Here is a 19,858-nt window from a genome sequence, read left to right as displayed (position 1 = left end):
CTCTGATTTCTTCAGACCAAAACTCCTTGGAGAAATCAGTCTTCAGATATTTCTTGGCCCAATCTTGACGTTTTGTCTTGTGTGTCTTGTTCAAAGGTGGCCTTTTTTCGGCTTTCCTTACCTTGGCCAGGTCCCTGAGTATTGAGCACCTTGTGCGTCTCGGCACTCCAGACATGTTGAAGCTATGAAATATGGCACAACTGGTGGCTAATGGCTTCCTGAAAGCTTCACGCTTGATCTTCCTCAATTCATGGGAAGTTATTTTTCATCTTTTTTCCAACACTCTTCTTGTGCCCCTGTTGGCTATTTGCCATGAACCGATTATCCCGATTATTATCCCGCTTCAAAATGCGATTATCCCGCTTCAAAAACTCTGTAATTTCCAAACTGCTACACCCCTCTAAAAGACATCTGACAATTTTTGACTTTTCATTGTCTGTCAAATCTCTTTTCTGACCCATTTTGCTAAAGGAAAGGAAGTTGCCTAATAATAAGGCACACCTTATATAGGGTGTTGATGTCATTAGGCCACACCCCTTCTCTTTACAGAGATGCCCACCACCTGATTTACTTAATTGGTAGTTGGCTTTCAAGCCTATACAGCTTGGAGTAGCACAACATGTAAGAAAAGGATGAAGTGGTTGAAATACTAATTTGCCTAATAATTGCACACAGTGTATATTTATCCCCCTGGCTCCTTCAGAAACACCCAATGAAACATGTAGTGAGCTTTTATAACTTAAGAATCAACCTGGAAAAAACAAAAACAACCTTGAATGTTGACACAGAATCTTCTGGATTCAATAAAGTAAAACAAATTCAGCAGAGATTTTAGCTTTAAGAACATTTATGTTGAAATGAAGACAGACAGAAACAGGTCTTCACAAGTTACAGTCGTCGTGCTACTGAAAAAATATACACAAAGAGCCTGCAGAGAATGTACTACAGAAGCACCGGATCAACCTGAACAAAACCCATCTACAGGAGCCAAAATTTGTAGTGTTTATTCACTAGATGGCGCTATTGGTGCTAGCATCTAGAACAGGGGTAACCAATTAAAAATCAGCAGGGCCTGAATAAAGAAAATCAACAACCAGTAAAGGTCTGGAGACATTATTAATTACTATTCGTTACTTTAAACAGCATTTCACACTGAACTAAAATTAGGTGTTAATGCATCAATGTTATACATTCACCTTTTAAATAAAAAATATATATATATAAAAAAAGAAAACTTTTCCATTTTAAAATCAAAAATGTTTTTTGAAGTAGAGAACAACAATCTTTCAGTTTAGTATATAGACAATTTAAATATTTAAATATTTAATAAAATACCTGAACTGACAGTTTTTTTTCCTTTCGTTTTTATGGCTTAATGAGAGAAGTGATCTTTATGCTGACCTCCAAGGCTTTTAAACCTGGGTTTGAATGGCAACAAAGCCATTCTAAAGCACATATCAAGGTGCTCATTTTGACCGTGGATCTATATTTATTTTTGATTATGGTCATGTTGCAGAATCCTGCTTCACAGCAGTAGGTTGAGCCAAACATACTCAAAATGTGCAGGGACATCTTTCAGCACACCATTTCACTTTTCTTCCACCAGTTCACAGTGGTTCTTCCAGCAGTCTACTCTTTCTCTACTCTCTTTTTCTCATCGTCTATTCCTTCTTTCACACCGCCCAGCTTGCCTGCTGTGTCTAAAAGTGGCTCGTAGTCTGACTGACGCAGCTCATTGGCTAATTTGTATCTTGTGTAGCCTGGTCCCGGATGCTCCGGAGCGCTTTCCATGTTAAGACGAGAAGCGTTGCAAGTGAAGTTAGACACTTTCGTCAGACAACATGCAGCAATTTATAAATATTTTAAATCAGGGTGGGTCCGTATTAGCCAGTTGGTGGGTCCGCATCTGGATCCTTGTCCGCTAATCCGTGACATCTGATCTAGAGTAAGGGGCAACAGGTAGAAGGAATGCATCGTACCCATAAAGGGAAACAAGTTTTTGACCGCTATGGCAGAGTCTTCGTTAAACTCTGTTGCTGGTAAGTTTTTGGGAGTTATTGAAGTCTGTGAAAAACAGAAGCTTTAGGCTGAACTCAGTCTCTGGGCTCCAGCGACAGCAGTCTGATCTCCTGGGGTTGAAGGTAGGAGATGCTCTGCAGCTGAAAGCTTGATGCAAAGTGTTAACTAAATCATGTTAAGACCCTTTTCAGGGTTTTTAATTATCTGAACCTGAGCAACAGTAAGAAAAGCTACAGCTTCACTGATAATCTAGAAAGTTCTGGAAGACTTTTTGTACGATTATCAATCCCTCCAACAGTGCATGCTGCTGCTTTCTGCCTTCAAATGCGAAATCTTGCACAACAAGGTGATACTATTGTTCCTGATGTGCAGAACTGATTCAAGAATCCACAACTATGGTTACTATGGTAACCAGTTACTGTACAGCAGATTACAGCTTGATGGTTTTCAGTCGGATCCAGTGGTCAGAAAAACATAACGATGCCATTAAAGTTCATCATCATCTTCGCTCGCCATTTCAAGCTCCTTATCTTTCCGCTCTGTGCTCTCTGTCACAAACTCCTTCTGCTGTTCCTCCAGCTCCAGCAGTTCTCCCTGCAGGCGCTCCAGGTGCAGTGCACGGCGGTTCCTCAGCAGGCGGCGGGGAAATGGGTTCATGTCATTAAAAGCAATGGCGGTCAGTTTCCTGTGAAGGAGAAAAACGGTAATCAATTCACTGACGCATCTACAGAGAGAGCTTTCCCACAGGAGGCGTTTCCTTTGGTAGATGGTTCCTATAGACTGACTGAGATTGTTCCAACAAAGTGTTCCCACAGAGAGCATTAATACAGAAAGCATTAACTTCAAGTGTGGACACAGAGACTGTTCACACATAGTTTTCCTATAGTGATAGCATGGAGAACGCTCCCATAGTGTTCCCACAGAGCATTCAATCAAAGGATTTTCCTACTATTCACATAGAGAAACAAAGCGCTTATATAGAGCACTACAACCGAACATGTTCCAACAGAGAGAGTTCAAACTGAATGTTCCAATAAAATGTTATCATAGAGAATGTTTCCACAGTATATTTAAAGAGAGGGTGTTCCCACAGCGAGCATTACCATTGCATGTTGCAACAGAGAATGTTTCCAGGGAAATTATCTACACAAAGCTTTCCTATAGTGTTCCCACAGAGAATGTATGTTGCAACTAAGAACGTTCCCAAATAGAGCCTTCCTGATAGAGATTATTTCGACAGAAAGCCTTTCTAAAAGATATTCCAACAGAGAGCTCCCATCAAATGTTACTTCAGAGAATGTTTCCACAAAACTTGTTTACACAAAGTGTTACCTAAAGAGTATTCCCAAAGAGATCGTTCATACAGTGAACATTACCATAGAGTCATTCTATGGTAATGTTCACACATTACTATGTGATAATGCTGTCATTCTAACAGCATTATCACAGTGAGTGTTCCCAAAGAGAACATTCCCACTGAGACGTTCTCTGCTGATTACCCACCTGCAGTCAGAGATGGTTTTGGTGAAGAAGCGCAGGTACTGGTAGATCTCTGTGCTGTCTTGGATCTTCAGAATGTCTTCCTCTTTGTATTTGAACAGGGCCAGAGCATATCTGAAGATTACCTGCAGCCAGAGTTGGGTAGTAAGAACATCTTATATTAGTCAAGTAGAAAATCAAAGAAGCTGGAGCTCAGTTATAGTTAACACACACATGATGTAATCTTTCATTGCATGGTTCTATTGCCTCACATGTCCTCATCAGGAAAAGTGAACCCACATTTTAGAATATATTTTTGTTGGACTTTATCTTGTTTTGCTCCCATTGATAAACATCAGACTTTTAGGTGAATGTTAAAGCATCACAGAATGCTATGATGTGTTGATGAACAGTGTCAGGTTGGGTCCAATTGGCATGAGGACTTGGTGACAGCAGAACCATTCAATGATAATGAAAGATACACTATATTGCCAAAAGTATTTGCTCACCTGCCTTGACTCACATATGAGCTTAAGTGACATCCCGTTCCTAATCCATAGGGTTCAATATGACGTCGGTCCACCCTTTGCAGCTAGAACAGCTTCAACTCTTCTGGGAAGGCTGTCCACAAGGTTTAGGAGTGTGTTTATGGGAATTTTTGACCATTCTTCCAGAAGCGCATTTGTGAGGTCGCACACTGATGTTGGACGAGAAGGCCTGGCTCTCAGTCTCCGCTCTAATTCATCCCAAAGGTGTTCTATCGGGTTGAGGTCAGGACTCTGTGCAGGCCAGTCAAGTTCATCCACACCAGACTCTGTCATCCATGTCTTTATGGACCTTGCTTTGTGCACTGGTGCACAGTCATGTTGGAAGAGGAAGGGGCCAGCTCCAAACTGTTCCCACAAAGTTGGGAGCATGGAATTGTCCAAAATGTCTTGGTATGCTGAAGCATTCAGAGTTCCTTTCACTGGAACTAAGGGGCCAAGCCGAGCTCCTGAAAAACAACCCCACACCATAATCCCCCCTCCACCAAACTTTACACTTGGCACAATGCAGTCAGACAAGTACCGTTCTCCTGGCAACCGCCAAACCCAGACCCGTCCATCAGATTGCCAGATGGAGAAGCGCGATTCGTCACTCCAGAGAACGCGTCTCCACTGCTCTAGAGTCCAGTGGCGGCGTGCTTTACACCACCGCATCCGACGCTTTGCATTGCACTTGGTGATGTATGGCTTGGATGCAGCTGCTCGACCATGGAAACCCATTCCATGAAGCTCTCTGCGCACTGTTCTTGAGCTAATCTGAAGGCCACATGAAGTTTGGAGGTCTGTAGTGATTGACTCTGCAGAAAGTTGGCGACCTCTTCGCACTATGCGCGTCAGCATCCGCTGACCCCGCTCCGTCAGTTTACGTGGCCTACCACTTCGTGGCTGAGTTGCTGTCGTTCCCAAACACTTCCATTTTCTTATAATACAGCTGACAGTTGACTGTGGAATATTTAGGAGCGAGGAAATTTCACGACTGGATTTGTTGCACAGGTGGCATCCTATCACAGTTCCACGCTGGAATTCACTGAGCTCCTGAGAGCGACCCATTCTTTCACAAATGTTTGTAAAAACAGTCTGCATGCCTAGGTGCTTGAATTTATACACCTGTGGCCATGGAAGTGATTGGAACACCTGATTCCAATAATTTGGATGGGTGAGCAAATACTTTTGGCAATATAGTGTATGTTCAACTGAAATTAGTTGATGTGATGACCCAAGATGTGCTGCTGGAGAGAAATGGCTGCTACCAGCATCTGAACCATTTTAATACATCACCGTGACAGCAACGTTAAATTCCTGATAACGCTGCATCAACTATAATCTAATCCATATGAAAGCAACAGATCCACAAGATATTGGTCCTGAATACCCATCTCTACTCATATAGTCTAGTCTAAGTATAAAGCCTGGTTTATCCTCAGAAACCAGTTCCTCTGCATGTGTCGCAGTTAATGCATGTCATTGACTCACTGCTTGCAGGTAGGTGAAAACAACCCTGATTGTGATGACCTACATTTTTAATGTAACCTATCAGACACTGGCTGCAGCAGATCTACTCAAGATCAATCTTGAGACATTGCATTCAGGTGAAGCTTTCAGGGTTTCACAATGAATTAAGGTACAGATTTATATCTATTGGGATGTGTTTAGGGGCAGTTTTCAAAGTTTGGTGGTACATTATGATGCAGATTTGTTTATGTTGTCGTGAGGTTCAGATTGTTGAATTTCAGGATGCATTCAGGGGCAGGTATCTGTTTGCTGCGTGTCATGGTACCTTGGTGCCCTCATACAGGAAAGCATCCCACACCGGCAGCAGGATGTCACTGGGCAGACTCTCCACAAAGACCACCAGAAACCAGTTGAAGGTGACCAGCGACACATCGACCCCGTGAGTCTCAAAGTGAGCCGCCAGTCGAGGAAGCTTCTCTGCCATGAAGTCCTTTAGTACCCGCTGGTCAGCCTAAACATGATTGCATCATTAATCTGTGACTCTGATCAACGGATGATGATGATGATGCTCCAGGTGTGCTTTCTCACCTGAGAGGCCACCAGGTTCTTGGTGTAGTAATCCTGAGGCATGATTACCTCCACCACGGCCACCAGACACCAGAAGGCGTCCTCTTCGTTCTGAAGCACGAGAAGAGCGATTGCTGCTAACCTGAGAGACACAGGAGAAACAGCTGAGGTAACGACACCCGTTAGCAACCTGCTAACACATAATGACAGGAGGCTACCTATTGAGTCCCTGGCAATAACCGACCGCCGGGTTCTGCCAGGAGAAAGCCAACAGGATGCGGCGGAGCTGCTGGAGGGCAGGGCTGGATGGTGAAGAGAACTTCTGATTGGTTGTCAGGGTTCTGTGAAGGTCCAGTTGGATCTGTCTGGAAGCTGGGTGGGTTGAAGTTCTGCTCTTCTCACACAGCTGCAAGCACACAATCAGGATTACTGACAGTCTACTTGTGGACATGTCAAGGCCGTTGCTGAGGCATACCTGCTGGTACCGTTGAGGGTGCTGCTCCCGGATGGTTCTGGTTCTGGCCCGGACCAGCCAGCCCCACACTCTCTGCCGGTATTCCCGTGGGACGCCTCCACGAAGCAATGCTTTGAGCTCAGGAGAGGGACACAAGTCATACTCTGACCGGCCAGCCAGGTACTGTGCCCAGCGGCCCAGCAGGGGGCGCTCCACTCTGTCCTGCAGAGAGAGACAGAACCAGAATCAACCACATAGATCACTTTGTTCTGCTAGGAATCACATAAATATGAACTGAAAAGAGAAACAAGAAAACAATAATTGTTTTTCTATGTTGGTTCATGAAGAATTTTGTTCTTAGAATGTTTTGATCATTTAACCCATCATGAATTGTTACACTTTATCTTAGGATATTATAATGACTTCATAATCTGTTATAATCCGTTTTAATTCTTTCTAGTATTCTGTGTTTTTGTTCTTATTGCTCTTTCCTATCAGCCAATCAGGTTTGAGCAAAACTTTTTTTTTTTATTTTGTTATTAGCAGTGTTGCAGATAAAAGATAACATCTACAGGCCCCATGCAGGCTACTGCAGATAAAACTCAGGGTTCAGCTTGTTAAACCTCAGAGGAAGATACAGACCTGCTGCAAAAGGTTGTGGGATCGGATTTCCAGAGCCTGGATCTTGGCCAGCAGCTTCATGTCCTCTACCTCGTAGTCTGGAATGATCTTAAAGCCGTACTCGTCATACTCCCTGCAGACGGAGCAGAGGGATCCATTTCATGCTTCAGCTGAAACCTATTATTCAACGTCCAGCTGTGGTCCAGGTGTTCCTACCTGTCAGCGCTGAGCTTCATTACACTCTTGAGCTCTCCTCTCAGAGCGTCCTCAATCATCTTCTGCACGGCCTCCTGCTGCTCAGGAGCCAGAGATTTGGCATCCTGCAGCTTCCTCAGGACGCCCAGGTAACGACTCTCCACCTGGCAGTTGGTGGCCTCCAAATAGGAACACTGTAGCCAATCAGAGAGCAGGACACAGAAATGTTAGAGATGACAGAGCTGCTGTGGCTGGTTCCTGCATTCAGACCCACCTTCACCATCAGGCTTCTCTCCTGCTCTGAGCTTTTCCTCCACAGCTTGGTCAGCTGGTAGATCTCCGAGTTCAGGAATTTGTTCTGGGTTTTATATGCCTCCATGTCATCCTGAGGAATGCACAAACACGATCAGAGCTCAGGACATCTCATTAGAACCAATCAGCTGTCACTCATCCCATCTCCTCTCTTCATATTAACGTGAAAGCCAGAACCAGAGTCAAATCAGATTGAAACCAACTCTGAGGTTTCTCTGTTCAAAGTTATTAGACTCTAAAGTATTAATCATAGATTTCCAGTTTATTTATAGACTGCATGGGTAGTTGAGTTTATTCTTTATTCTTCTTGGCACTAGCTGGTTCCTCATAGCTCAGTAGGCACTGCTATAGGAAAACTAAAGCCTCTATTATACCTATAGAACAGCATCACCCTGAAAACCTACAAGAAGAAGTTGGAGGAGAGATCGGATCAGAGAAAAACCCCACTCTGCTGAGGAGAAAGTTCTAAAACACAACCGACCCCCCGACCAAAAAGGACAGCTGGGTAGGAACAGCACTTGTAAAGGTGTGACAGCATCCCACTCTTTCCCACTTCAAGACTTCACCTTGAGGTTCTCAATCTGCTGCTGAAGCTGCTTGTGGGTCTGTGAGCTTGGGGCGCTACCAGAGGCATCGGACTGCTGTGGTTCAGACAGGCAGGACGTCACCTGATCAGATAGCTTCATGATCACCTAACAGGAAACAGGAAGTACAATAAGTTCAGAAACAGACTGATATCTGTCTAAAGAAACAAGGCTCCTATAATTGGTTCAATCTGTTACTGATGTAGGTCAGAAATCTGAGGAACTCTCTGATGAACTTTCCTCATCTATGGTTCAAGTCTCCTCACCTGCTGCTTGGCCGCGTTCTTCTCCGTCAGCAGCCTGATGCTCCTCTGCAGCTCAGCCAGCTGAGCGTCTTTGTCAGAAAGCGTCCTCCTAAGATTCTGTGCCTCCATCTTGGTCTCCTCCAGTTGCCGCCGAAGGTCGGCCGCCTGCCGCTCACGGTGGCGCAGGAGCTCCAGGCGGTGCTGCTCGTCCTCCTCTGCCAGAAACTCTGCACAGGTCCTTTTCTCCAGCTGGGACGCTTCCAGGGCTTTATGGAGGATCCAGACCAGCTCCTGCAGGACAGTATCAACACCATCTTTAAATACTGCCTAGTTCCTTATCTGTGGATGACTATTTTAAGAATGCTGGTTCTGGTTCTGTGTAGCATTCTGCAGGCTTAAGAGGAGCAGCTTTAGATCTGAGACATCACCTTCTGAGCTTTGACCTCCTCCATCAGCATCTGTTTCTCCTGCTGAAGGCGGGACGTCCGCTCCGAGGACGAAGACATGGTGTCCCTGCGAGAGGGTGGCATGGTGGATGATCCACGCGCCTTCCTCCTTCTGCTTCTGTCGCCCAATGGTGATGAAGACTCCCTGCCTTCAGGAGCTGACCTCTGACCTGCTGGATCACCCATGGGGTCCGAAGGCGGCGGGGCCTCAGGAGGACATTCTGAAGTGACTGGCATGTGACAGGAACTGATGTAATTAGAGGAAATAAAAAAGGGGTGCACTAAAAAATAAAAAGACCCTAGATTATGTGTAATGGAAATTCATTAAACCAGGAAGAAATGATAGAAGAAGAAACAAATAGAATCTGGATTCTGATCAGAGAGGGTTCTGGTTTCCTTCCAGTGGGAATGATTCATACAGACTAGGGGTGTCCTGATACAACATTTATATTTTTTGTTACAATACTGATATTGTAGCTTTAATAACTGTCCGATAGCGATATTCACCCAATACAATATCAGCACAAATCATACCAGCTTTCAATACTTATTTGATAGTGTAGAATGTTAGGAAAGGCTTGATCAAATCCAATATTAGTTTTTCTGGCTATTAACGGACCAATATTAATTTCAGATCGGGACATCCCTATTTCAGACCTTTCTTCTGGTTATCGGTTAAGCCAGGCAGTCAAATAGTACCAAACCCAATCCAACAGTACATAAACACACCTGTACCAAGTACAGTGCCCTGCGGGACAGTGACATACCTTTGCTGCCATCTGCTGGCACGGTGGTACTGATCCATGGAAGAACGTCTGTGTAGAACACACTCTGACTGGAGTCCTGAGAGGTTCTCTTCCTCAGACTGTGGACTGAGTTCCTGTTCAGAAACCAGACCAGAACCACTAAGCAGCAGCAAAAGAACAACCAAAACCAGGAAGTGGGTTCAGAGCTTTCTGGAGCAACTAACTGGATCTGGATGAGCGGGTGTTTAATGGACATTCTGGCGAGCGCCGTGGGTTGAGTCGGAGCGATGGCCAGGCCAACGGGACTCTTGGAGATAGGCAGGAAGTCATCTGATCAGAGAGGAAACAGAAGCACTAAATCAGACCCTGCTGGATCAGGATGTAACAGGACACTGCTGCAGACGACAGCACAGAACACCTGAAGAAGAACGGATTCCAACCTCTGCAGAGTCACTGAATAAAACAAATAAGAACCAGAAAGAGCAGAAAGATGAGCAGCTCCAGAACACGGCAGGCTCGAGCTGAAGGAGGAAGAACCTGCGCATACAGACTGGTTGGTCTGGGATTAACCCAGTTATTGATGAAGCTTCAGCAATACATCAAGCTGCATTGATTCCCATTCAAAGTGTAGTTTCCGGCCTTTGCCCCAAAATGGGGCCCTGCTATTGAGCATCCTGTAAAATTAGACAAAGGTTGTTTTTAGTTATTTTATTTGGTTTTTAAAGGCTAACAGACAGAGCTAGGTGCAGCAGAAAGTGGTGTACTACATGCAGCACATGCCTAACTTTAATTTGTTATTTTGCTCATGTCAAAGGAAGTAGAATATTTTTAGACTCTAAAGTATTGATTTGTATGGTCTGTCCCGCTGCAAACGGTTTATCACTTTAATAAACAGAACCTAGTAAAAATTCTGGGTCCTAGTCTGTTGAATCATTGTGAACCTAGAACAGAGAAACGTAAAGAAACCATAAAACCATCCTAGATGATAGAACTACGTTTTAGTTTTCAAACAAACTTTGACTTCTTGAATTTTAACTCTTTGGTTCTGATGCAGATCTCAATGCTGGCTTATGTGATGTCAGAAAACAGATCAAAGAGTTTTTGACTAAGTCCTGCAGGTGAATCAGGTTTATGCCAGTCATGTGACTTTAATGCTGAGAAACTGACCAATAGGTTGACACGGGGTCCTCCGAGTGCGTTCCCCTGTTAAAGACTTCTGTATGTCTAGATGGGAACATCAACCTTCAGTGACATCCTGAACTTAGCAATTCAACTTTCAATTGAAATACATGCTGCAGTAACCAGTTGCAGCCTCCAGGGGGCACTGACAGTTGATTTTAGATCAGTCTGAGAGTCTATGGTTTAGAGGCAGCTGCTGAACATGTTCAGACAGGAGGTGAATACCTGATGCTCCTGCTGCGTAACAGCGGGTAAACCGGTCACCAACCAGAACCTGAGATAAGCCTGTGATCTGGGATCTGTTATTCCTCCCAACAGGTAAATCTATTCTGGATTGTTTCAGTGTTTCCTGGCAATAAGCTTCCTGCAGCAGATGTGAGCTCACTTCCTGTCCCTAGTGTGATATAATCAGAGCTCTGAACCGTTACAAGCTGGATCATGGGCTGGCTGGGCCATTTGAAGCTTCCTGAGCAGTAATTAGCACTTGGACAATAAACAGAAGCTGGATCTGATAAAAAGTCCTGTTGACATGAACAGCCTTTTCCATAGAGATGGTACAATCATAAGGATGAGGACTAACCCAAGAACAGCTGATGGTGGAGAGGTTTCTCTGTGGTTCTGACTCACTGTGAGGAGCAGACTCATCTCCCTGGTTCAGATCCATTTCAGAGAAGTGTGACTCAGGCAGGAGCCACTCCCTGCCTGGTGGAAGGATTTCCAAACTCAGTGAGGAAAAAGCTGCCCCACAGGAGCATGTTCTCAGCAGCAGGTTTAACCAGCTTTAGATCCACAGAGACGTTTACTTACAGATAAATCAGAACCAGAACCAGGTTATTGGTCACCAACAGATGAGCTTAAACCAAGTTTTTAATCAGTTCAACTAGAGAGCAGAGTTAAAACAACTCAAAACTATCAGCCAGTTTAGCTTCAGAACCAGTGAAAGTAAACTTAAACACAGTTAAACAAGGCTCATTCATCAACAGAATCAGTAAGGAGAGACTAGTTGATAGAGTTCAGGATTGATGCTTTCCCAATGCACCTAGAACATCCAGCTAGCGATCCAATGGATGGTTTGGATGAGAGCAGATCCATGGGTTAGGACGGCCTAGTCAAAGGTCAGACCTAAACCCCAAACTGAACTTTAGCCGTTTACAATTAATCAAAACCGTTTGGAGATGTTCAAAGCTAGTGGAGACAAACCTCAGGCAACCAGACAGAATCAGAAACAGTCAGGACGAGATTAGAACCATAGAAAAGGGTTTCTGGACTAGTTGCCTGGTTCTGGTTCCTGAGGTTTTGGGCTCTGTCGTGGTGACCGAGTGGGTGGAGTGGTTCTCACCTGTCATGTTGTTATTGTTGTTGGTCTGCTCTGAACAGACAGAGACCGGTCGGTGCTGCCACCGCTTCACCTGCAGCTGCTGCAGCCAGTAGAGCATCAGCTCCTGACTCACCGCCTTCAACAGAGCCGGGTCAGACAGAGAAAGGTTCTGATTCAGAGACATGTTAAAGCTGAAGAGAACAGACAGAGGTTTCTAAGAGGTGGGATCAGGTACGGAGGGTCAGCAGTGCCAAAATCCCACACCATCTCTCCAGAGCTTATATCTGGATGTTTCTACTAGAAGCTGCAAGTACTGTCCACTTTGGAACTTAATGTTTGGTTGTTTTTATTCCAGGTTTAAATTCTTTTTAAAATCCCTCTTCAGTCCCAGAAGAAAATGAGAGTTTTATCATCAGGTTTTACAGAAACTGAGGTAAAATGTTGGCACTTCTGGCCTCACAAACCCAGATCTACTCAGAACTGGGATGCACTAACCTGGACCTCTTACCTTAAGGATGAAAGTGCGATCGGGCGTCTTGATGTGGAAGGTGCCACTCTCTGCCTTGAGAGGGTAGGTGAAGGTGGCTGCGCTGAGCTCCACCCGGCCCAGTGGCATCACATCTTGGGGCGTGCGGTAATAGAACAGCTGGTTCTTCTCCTCCTCGTAGGTAAACCAACGTAGCTTCCAGGCCCTCAGGGGGCCCGCTTGCTTCTGAAGGTAGCCACACAGTTTGGACTCACCGGGAGAAGAATGAAGAGGGGAGGGTCCCACCTGGTCACAGAACAGTTCGATGGTGAGGGGAGGAGCCAGATTCACAGAGAGGGAGGGAGGAGACAGGTGGCTCTGCTGTTCAACAGGGGGAGGGGGCTGCTGATGGTCCAGATGTTGTTCAACGTTCTCCAGGTTCTGATTTTCCTCTGGTGTAGGTGGAGAAATTTGTTCCAGATTCTGGTGGTTCTGCTGGTTTAAAGACTCTGAGACACAGACCTCTTCTTTTCCGTCTGACAGATCCACAGAGGAAGTAGATCCTGCAGTTAGAACTTCAGAGGGTCCTGGAGGAGGTTTTTCTTCAGTTTCCTGATCTGTGGAACTACAAGGTTCTGGTCCTGCAGAACATCCTGGTTCCTTCTGTCCCAAACAATGATCTCCAGCTCTGGTTGAATCTTTTTTAGAAGGAGGGTCTTTTGTCTGTTCCTGCTGACCAAAACTTGGTTTTGGGTCATTTGGACTGCTCTGACTTGGATCTGGGTCGTCTTCCATAGAACATCCTGTTTTCAGTTGCTCTGCAGGGTGTTCTGGTGTTCCTGCTGGACCCTGAGACCTGGACAAACATTTAGGCGCTCTAGTCTGCAGGTCTTCCTGCTGGTTCTGTATGTCTGAAAGCAGCGGATCAGAGTCGGCAAGGGCAGGAAGTGAGTAATACGGGGCGCTGCTGGGATTTCCTGTGGCGCCGCTTCCCTCCATCCTGATTAGAATAGAAGAAAAACTGAGAGCAGGAAGACAGAGAGAAAGAACCAGATCAGACGGAACACAGCTGTCCGAGAGCTGGGTGGTCTCTGACAATGAACAAAACCTGGTTCCTGTGCATCAGAACTCTTAACTAAATTCAACCCGACTCCTGACCCTCGTAACACAACAGCATATATTTGATCTGGATTTCATGGAAGCAGAACTCTTGTGGTTCCATGGAAGTTGAATTTAATTGAGTCGACTGCAGCTGAAAAACATGTAGTTCTGCTGGAAGTTTAAAGTCTGGTTCTACGTTCTTCGACAGAACCTGAACACAGGTACAGTACTAGTCTCATAAACCCGGATTCAGATCGGTTCCAGTCTGTTTGGACCTGAAGAAGATCTTTTTACTCAGGAGGTTCTATTTCACACGGCTTCTTGAAACCACGTTCTGCAGCAGATTAAATAAAGTTGAGAAACATTTGAAATTATCCTAAGATACAGAATCTAAACACTGACCGGGTCGGATCATGTGGGTCGAGGCTAATAATGCAGCCAAGCTTTTTAAACTCAGTTTTGGTTCTTTTCAGTAACTGATGTTATTTCACACAAGAATCATGAAAATAAATTGAGGACGTTTTTCTCTGCAGCTCCTCCTCAGAGAAGGACTTTTACTGGGTTCAGGTTTACTAAATTACGGTAATCTTCTCTTGGACCAGAATATAATTTGTGTGAGCTGGTGGAACACATCTTTGTAAATAAGAGTATTAGGGCCACTGAAAATATTTTAAAAAGTTAACTGATTTTTACATTTTATTTCAGTTTAATATGGAAAAAACTTCAGAATACTGACTTTGATCTCAGAATTCTGAGTTTTTTTCTCAGAATTCTGAGATAGATGGGCACCATGAAGGAAGAGATGTGTGAGCACTCAGCTTCACTGACTAAGATGTGAGTTGTTTGGAGCCAGTATCACATTGGTGGAAAATGACGGAATTAGGTGACTTTTTAGATGCCTGAGGGGTCCCCGGTGATGCTGTTTCATTAATAGAAGAAAAGAAGGTGATTAAAACAAGAGAGCTAGTTTAGTCTTTAGAACAGACATGGCTACGGCTTGTTGCTAACATGTTTGTTAGCTGTCAGAATTCAGCCAGAATTCTGAGATTAAAGTTGGAAGTCCGAGGTTAAATTTGGAATTCTGAAGTCAGAATTCTGAGATTAAAGTCAGAATTGTGAAATCAGAATTCGGAGATTAAAGTCGGAAGTCTGAGATTAAAGTCGGAAGTCTGAGATTAAAGTTGGAAGTCTGAGATTAAAGTTGGAATTCTGAAGTCAGAAGTCTGACATTAAAGTCATAATTCTGAGATTAAAGTCGGAAGTCTGAGATTAAAGTCGGAAGTCTGAGATTAAAGTTGGAATTCTGAAGTCAGAAGTCTGACATTAAAGTCATAATTCTGAGATTAAAGTCGGAATTCTGAAGTCAGAAGTCTGAGATTAAAGTCGTAAATCCTAGATTAAAGTCATAAATCTGATATTAAAGTCAGAATTCTGGTATTAAAGTCGGAAGTCTGACATTAAAGTTGGAAGTCTGACATTAAAGTCGGAATTCGGAGAAAAAAGTTGGAATTCTGACTTTTTTCTCATATACTGAAATAAAATTTTAAAATCAGTTACATTTTTTTAATTTTTTCAGTGGCCCTACTCCTCTTCCCTACCTTTGAGCTAAGCAGAGCCATGTTTCTCCAGTACTCAGAACATCAACCTGAAAGAAAATTCTGCTGACTGAAGAATAGGTTCTGTCCTTCTTTGGTTTTACCTTAAATAAACAAACAGCCATTCTTACCTGAGGGGGCGGGGACTGAGCGCACCTGGTGGCTGAGAGGGGCGGGAACAGGAGCTGAGGGTCTCTGCGGAACCATCCGCTGAAAAAAAGCTCCTCTGTTGTTGATGTTTGTGTCGCGTGTCCTTATCTCAGCACCTCGCGTCTCATACCTTGTCTCTCCTTGTTCTCCTGCCCGGACCCCTCCCACCCAAACACACAGACACACTCCCAACTTCTGCTCCTTACTTCAAACTAAGAGCAGGAAACCCCCAGCTTCCTGAAGTAACGTCAGAGGCACGGTCAAGGCGTGGATCTCAGTCACGTGACAGTTAATTTCCCTCACTATTCCTGTTTATAGTAACTTTTATTCATTGAGTGGTTTAATGTTTTTAATTTATGATTCTGGAACATCAACATGGATACATTTGCACTGTCTCTTTAAAGAAGCAATCAAGTCAGATAAACAATTGAAATAAATCTGTGAAAAGTTCATGTTTCCAAAAATACAAACAAATCATTTTCACAACTTTTTCTGGATTTTGTCATAATACAAAACGAAATCTGTGAAACAAAGAACTTTTGGTGATAATGAAAAAAAAGCTGCTTATAATATTTAAGATATTAAAGAACAAGAACAGACATTTTACTATAATTTGGTGCAAGAACATCACAAATTCCGAAACTCAGCTCCTTTTACAGCAGGTCCATATTCAGATAAAGACAGTAATGATGTGAGAGTCCAGAAAACAGCTTCTTGTGTTCGGACATATCTGCAAATTATTAAAAATAAGGAAGGAAGAACTTCATTTTCTGCCACTTTTTGTAACAGAATTTTTTGATCTGGATAGTTTGTCTCCATCTGGCGGCTAAATTAGTAAACTGCAGGGTGAATGTCTAGAATAATAGAAATATATATAGTTATATATATAAAATGGTGTACACATATATGTAACTGAGCCTGGTTCTGCTGGAGGTTTCTTCCAGTTAAAAGGGAGTTTTTCCTCTCCAACTTCGCTAAAAGCACGCTTAGTGTGAGGGATTGCATTTGAGTCAATGAGTTGATGCAATCAACTTTGTTTTCCTTAGATAGAAAAACTTTGAACTGTAAAGTGCCTTGAGATGACATGTGTTGTGAATTGGCGCTATGTAAATAAACTGAATTGAAATTGGATGATAGCAGTATGGGATGATGTTGATGTGGACTGTCACTGGTCTTCTTCTGAACTCCTTACAGTCTGTCATAATCGGAACAACATATACAGCCGATCACATCCAGATACAGTGTATTGGGACAAGAAGCAGCTTTTGAGAACCACATGCAGCGCATCAGCATCAGGACCAGAGGTAGCCTTTCAACCGCCACTCTTCGACCCGGTCCTGTGAGGGACCAGCAGGGGGGCAGCAGAGCTCCAGGTTTCAGAGTGTTGGAGCGTTTTGTTCTCCAAACACACCACCTCACCCATCCACAGGTGGGAAATCAACAGTTGTAATAGAACCGGAATTTAAACATCATCTTTCAGAACCTTTAGTCATCACAAGAACAGTTAGATAAAGGGTCAGAAACGTTTCACTACCAAGACCAGACGTCTGGTTATATTGCCTGGGACATCTGAGGAGACAAAGACAGAACATGAGAGACACTTCAGTACTGAAGGCCTCTGTAGCTCACTGAAGCAAAGAGAAATGAATTAAAGCGAAGAAGGAGCTGCCAACAGGAACCGAGGCGACAGAGTGATGAGGCCAAACAAAGAGGATGGATTTCAGAGCCAAAACTAAACCTTCCTAAATCAGTTAGTCCTGATCCCGTCCTGACCCCTGAGCTGCTCATCCGGCCTTTGAAGTGTACACTTCAGGGGGAGGAGAACCCACGGCCCAAATGTCCCACTCTAAAGTGACAAAATGGCCTGAGGAGACACAGCCCCACTCTACACCCCCCTCCCAAACACACAGGGACTAGGTAAAAACATTATCGTCTACAGACAGCTGTGGTCTGCCAGAAACACCTCAGTCGAGTTCATCACAAGTGCAAAAGCTGAGATGGCTGAATGGGAATAATGGAGAGTGTTGAGAATGCAACAGATCCAGGAACACCTCTATGTTCACCATCACTGATAAAGATTCAGGATCTCATCCTCAGCATCCTGCTTCTCTGGATCTTTTATTTTCTTGTTATCTCTTCACAGTGAAGGGGATATCTGAACCAAAGGTCTAATGATCAAATGGGGAGTTGAATGCACAGAATGGTGTAAAGGAGAAAGTAAACAACTGAAGAAAAGGATTTGCTCTGTCCAAATCAAAATCAGCTAGTATAATATTAATTAATAGGCTTTAAATAGGTCTCTCACCAACAGTATTGCAAAAGAGCAGCCATTGCCAGGTGTTCCTCATATGATTTCTGACAGAATATAAAGAAGCGAGGAGAACTCCTTGAATTCCAGGAGGACCTGGAAATCTCAGCTACAGTTTTTTTCCCCCATGAAAACAATTAATAATCCACCCAACAACATTCACTTTGATCCACAATGACTGATAACCCCAGTTTTTCTATACAGAAGACATGTTCAAAGTTAAATTTTTCCAAAGTATTTATTCATTTCTACATGTTCTATTGTTTTTCTCTGTGCCCGTCTCCTTTTACGAAAATGTTGATGTGTTCGATGCTTCTTAACCTGCTATGAGTTTTTAATCTGAAACAAGAAATTAATATTAATGAAAATGAAAAAAAAATTCTAAAAATTGAAATATAAAATTTGAAATTGCTATTAACATTTCTGAAATATAAGGAAACTTTGCCTAAACGAATGTTGGAATTTAAATAATTTAATTTAGGGATTATGTAATTTATTAATCCTAACATCACTTGTTGATCTGTTACCATAATGGAGGGAATGATGGAACTAATTGTTTTATTTAAACATTTATTGATTATTTCCTCTATCTAAGTGTTGAAGTATGATGCAGCTATATTAGAATTCATGATTTTAAATTTTGTATTTTTTAAGACTGAAAAAGGATTTTTTTTTTAATCTGAATGAGAGATACTGCTCCAGACTCAAGTGATTATCTTAAAAACAAATAAGCAAAACAATGCAGATCCAAAAAAGCATAATTTCATTCAAGCTCAATAGATGATAAATAATCTTGGACAAGGAGATCTAGATCTATAACAGAGAGCTGTTTCAGACAAAAAACAACCCTGAGTTCTGCTGTGGGATAGTCTAACCTCCAGTAGTGCAAAAATATAACAGCTCTAATGTGAAAGTCTCACCTTTAGGGGCCACCAAACCTTTCATTGGACCAACAGAGAAGTTTTATTCTCAAAGATCATCACTCCAAGCTCTTTTCTTCTTATTGAGAAGAAGGAGGACAAGCCCCAACAAGAGCTTAGAGGATTAAGTTCATTCTCACTACCAGTCTGAATGAGACTGCATCTGCACCCCACCCCCCTCACACACATGTGAGTGGGGAAAGCCAGCTCTTGGTAGGACCAGTGAACCCTGAAACATCCTGAGGCGTCAGACTGAAACTGAAGCTTCTTCTGCAGCTTGGCTCACTTTAGGATGCAGCGGTTCTGATTGGATCGTCCCACAAGAAGAAGAAGGAAAGATGTTTCTGCCTCAGCTGATTAACTATAGACATCAGTAGGGAAACCAATAATTCACCTGTTTTCTAACCTTAATGATGTGTCTCCAGTCAGCCAATCAGAGGGAACAGTAAAGAATTTTTCTCTCTTTCTTTCTTCGCCAACTGCCTTTTTCTTTACATATGCTTACTTTTGAGTTAATATCTTTCTGAAAAGAAATTTTTCATAAAAAAGTAATTTTTTTGCATTATATAATTACACAATTATTAAGCTATTTAAACTCCAAATCATTTTCAAACCCCACTCAAATAAAAAGACAAAAAAAAAAACTAACAAAAACAAAACAGGAGAATCAGGGAGTCAAGTTTAATTGATTGGTTGATTGGCTTTATTGATCTCACAGTGGAGAAATATACTCGATTCAGCTCGAAGCTGGTGGCTATAAATTAAGAACTTTTACAGAATAAATATATAGAAGGGTAACCAAAGTCTAGTGTCCCTTAAAATGAAGCATGGTTACAAAACCTAAATAAAGGTTTTACAGTCACATCTGAGAGGGAGGTTATTTTTCATGTGTGATTCAACTATTCATCACTAAGATCCATCTAGAAATCAGGAGTTAGGAGGAGTCAGACTTCCATGCAGGGGTAATATTTTCATGCAACACACAAAGCCTGTTCTAGGAACTTCTGTTGGCTTTGTTGGGCTGAAAAAAAAAAGTTTTGCTTTACACAGAATTAAGTGGCTTTTTAGAAAGTTAAAAATAGCTAAACTCAAACTAGTTACATTGTGTCGCATACAGGTGAAAAACTCTTCCATACTACTGTATTTGTACTTGAAC

General features: G+C 43.0%; 1 protein-coding gene across 3 annotated transcripts; it reads right to left on the bottom strand.

The window, feature by feature from the left end:
- Positions 1 to 1,538: 1,538 nt before the first annotated feature.
- On the bottom strand, positions 1,539 to 15,719 carry tbc1d2 (TBC1 domain family, member 2). Of its 3 annotated transcripts, none has more exons than XM_038286707.1 (17): positions 15,456 to 15,719; positions 12,671 to 13,649; positions 12,184 to 12,298; positions 9,890 to 9,995; positions 9,687 to 9,799; positions 8,902 to 9,149; positions 8,495 to 8,764; positions 8,211 to 8,336; positions 7,607 to 7,717; positions 7,354 to 7,526; positions 7,159 to 7,270; positions 6,538 to 6,738; positions 6,281 to 6,468; positions 6,084 to 6,204; positions 5,821 to 6,006; positions 3,523 to 3,644; positions 1,539 to 2,704 (listed from the first exon to the last, which is right to left on the bottom strand). In XM_038286707.1, the coding sequence occupies exons 2-17, from the start codon at positions 13,625 to 13,627 to the stop codon at positions 2,506 to 2,508; spliced, it is 3,348 nt and encodes a 1,115-aa protein (XP_038142635.1). In that variant the 5' UTR covers positions 13,628 to 13,649; positions 15,456 to 15,719; the 3' UTR covers positions 1,539 to 2,505. The 3 variants fall into 3 exon arrangements, with proteins under 3 accessions (XP_038142635.1, XP_038142634.1, XP_038142636.1); XM_038286706.1 differs by having other exon boundaries at positions 12,671 to 13,628; XM_038286708.1 differs by lacking the exons at positions 8,495 to 8,764; positions 8,902 to 9,149; positions 9,687 to 9,799; ... (2 more) ...; positions 12,671 to 13,649; positions 15,456 to 15,719 and having other exon boundaries at positions 8,163 to 8,297.
- Between the last annotated feature and the right edge of the window lie 4,139 nt (positions 15,720 to 19,858).

This window comes from Cyprinodon tularosa, unplaced genomic scaffold (genome assembly GCF_016077235.1).
Source record: "Cyprinodon tularosa strain WSP-4 unplaced genomic scaffold, ASM1607723v1 ctg229, whole genome shotgun sequence".
Classification (NCBI taxonomy): Eukaryota; Metazoa; Chordata; class Actinopteri; order Cyprinodontiformes; family Cyprinodontidae; genus Cyprinodon; species Cyprinodon tularosa.
This window is presented reverse-complemented; position numbering and strand designations above follow the sequence as displayed.

Excerpts from the sequence above, each read along its gene's own strand:
- tbc1d2 (XM_038286707.1), bottom strand. The coding sequence starts at position 13,627 with ATGGAGGGAAGCGGCGCCACAGGAAATCCCAGCAGCGCCCCGTATTAC. Across the intron at positions 6,739-7,158 it reads CCCACAACCTTTTGCAGCAG|GACAGAGTGGAGCGCCCCCT; the intron begins GTCTGTATCTTC and ends CTCTCTCTGCAG. Across the intron at positions 3,645-5,820 it reads TCCTGTATGAGGGCACCAAG|GTAATCTTCAGATATGCTCT; the intron begins GTACCATGACAC and ends CTCTGGCTGCAG.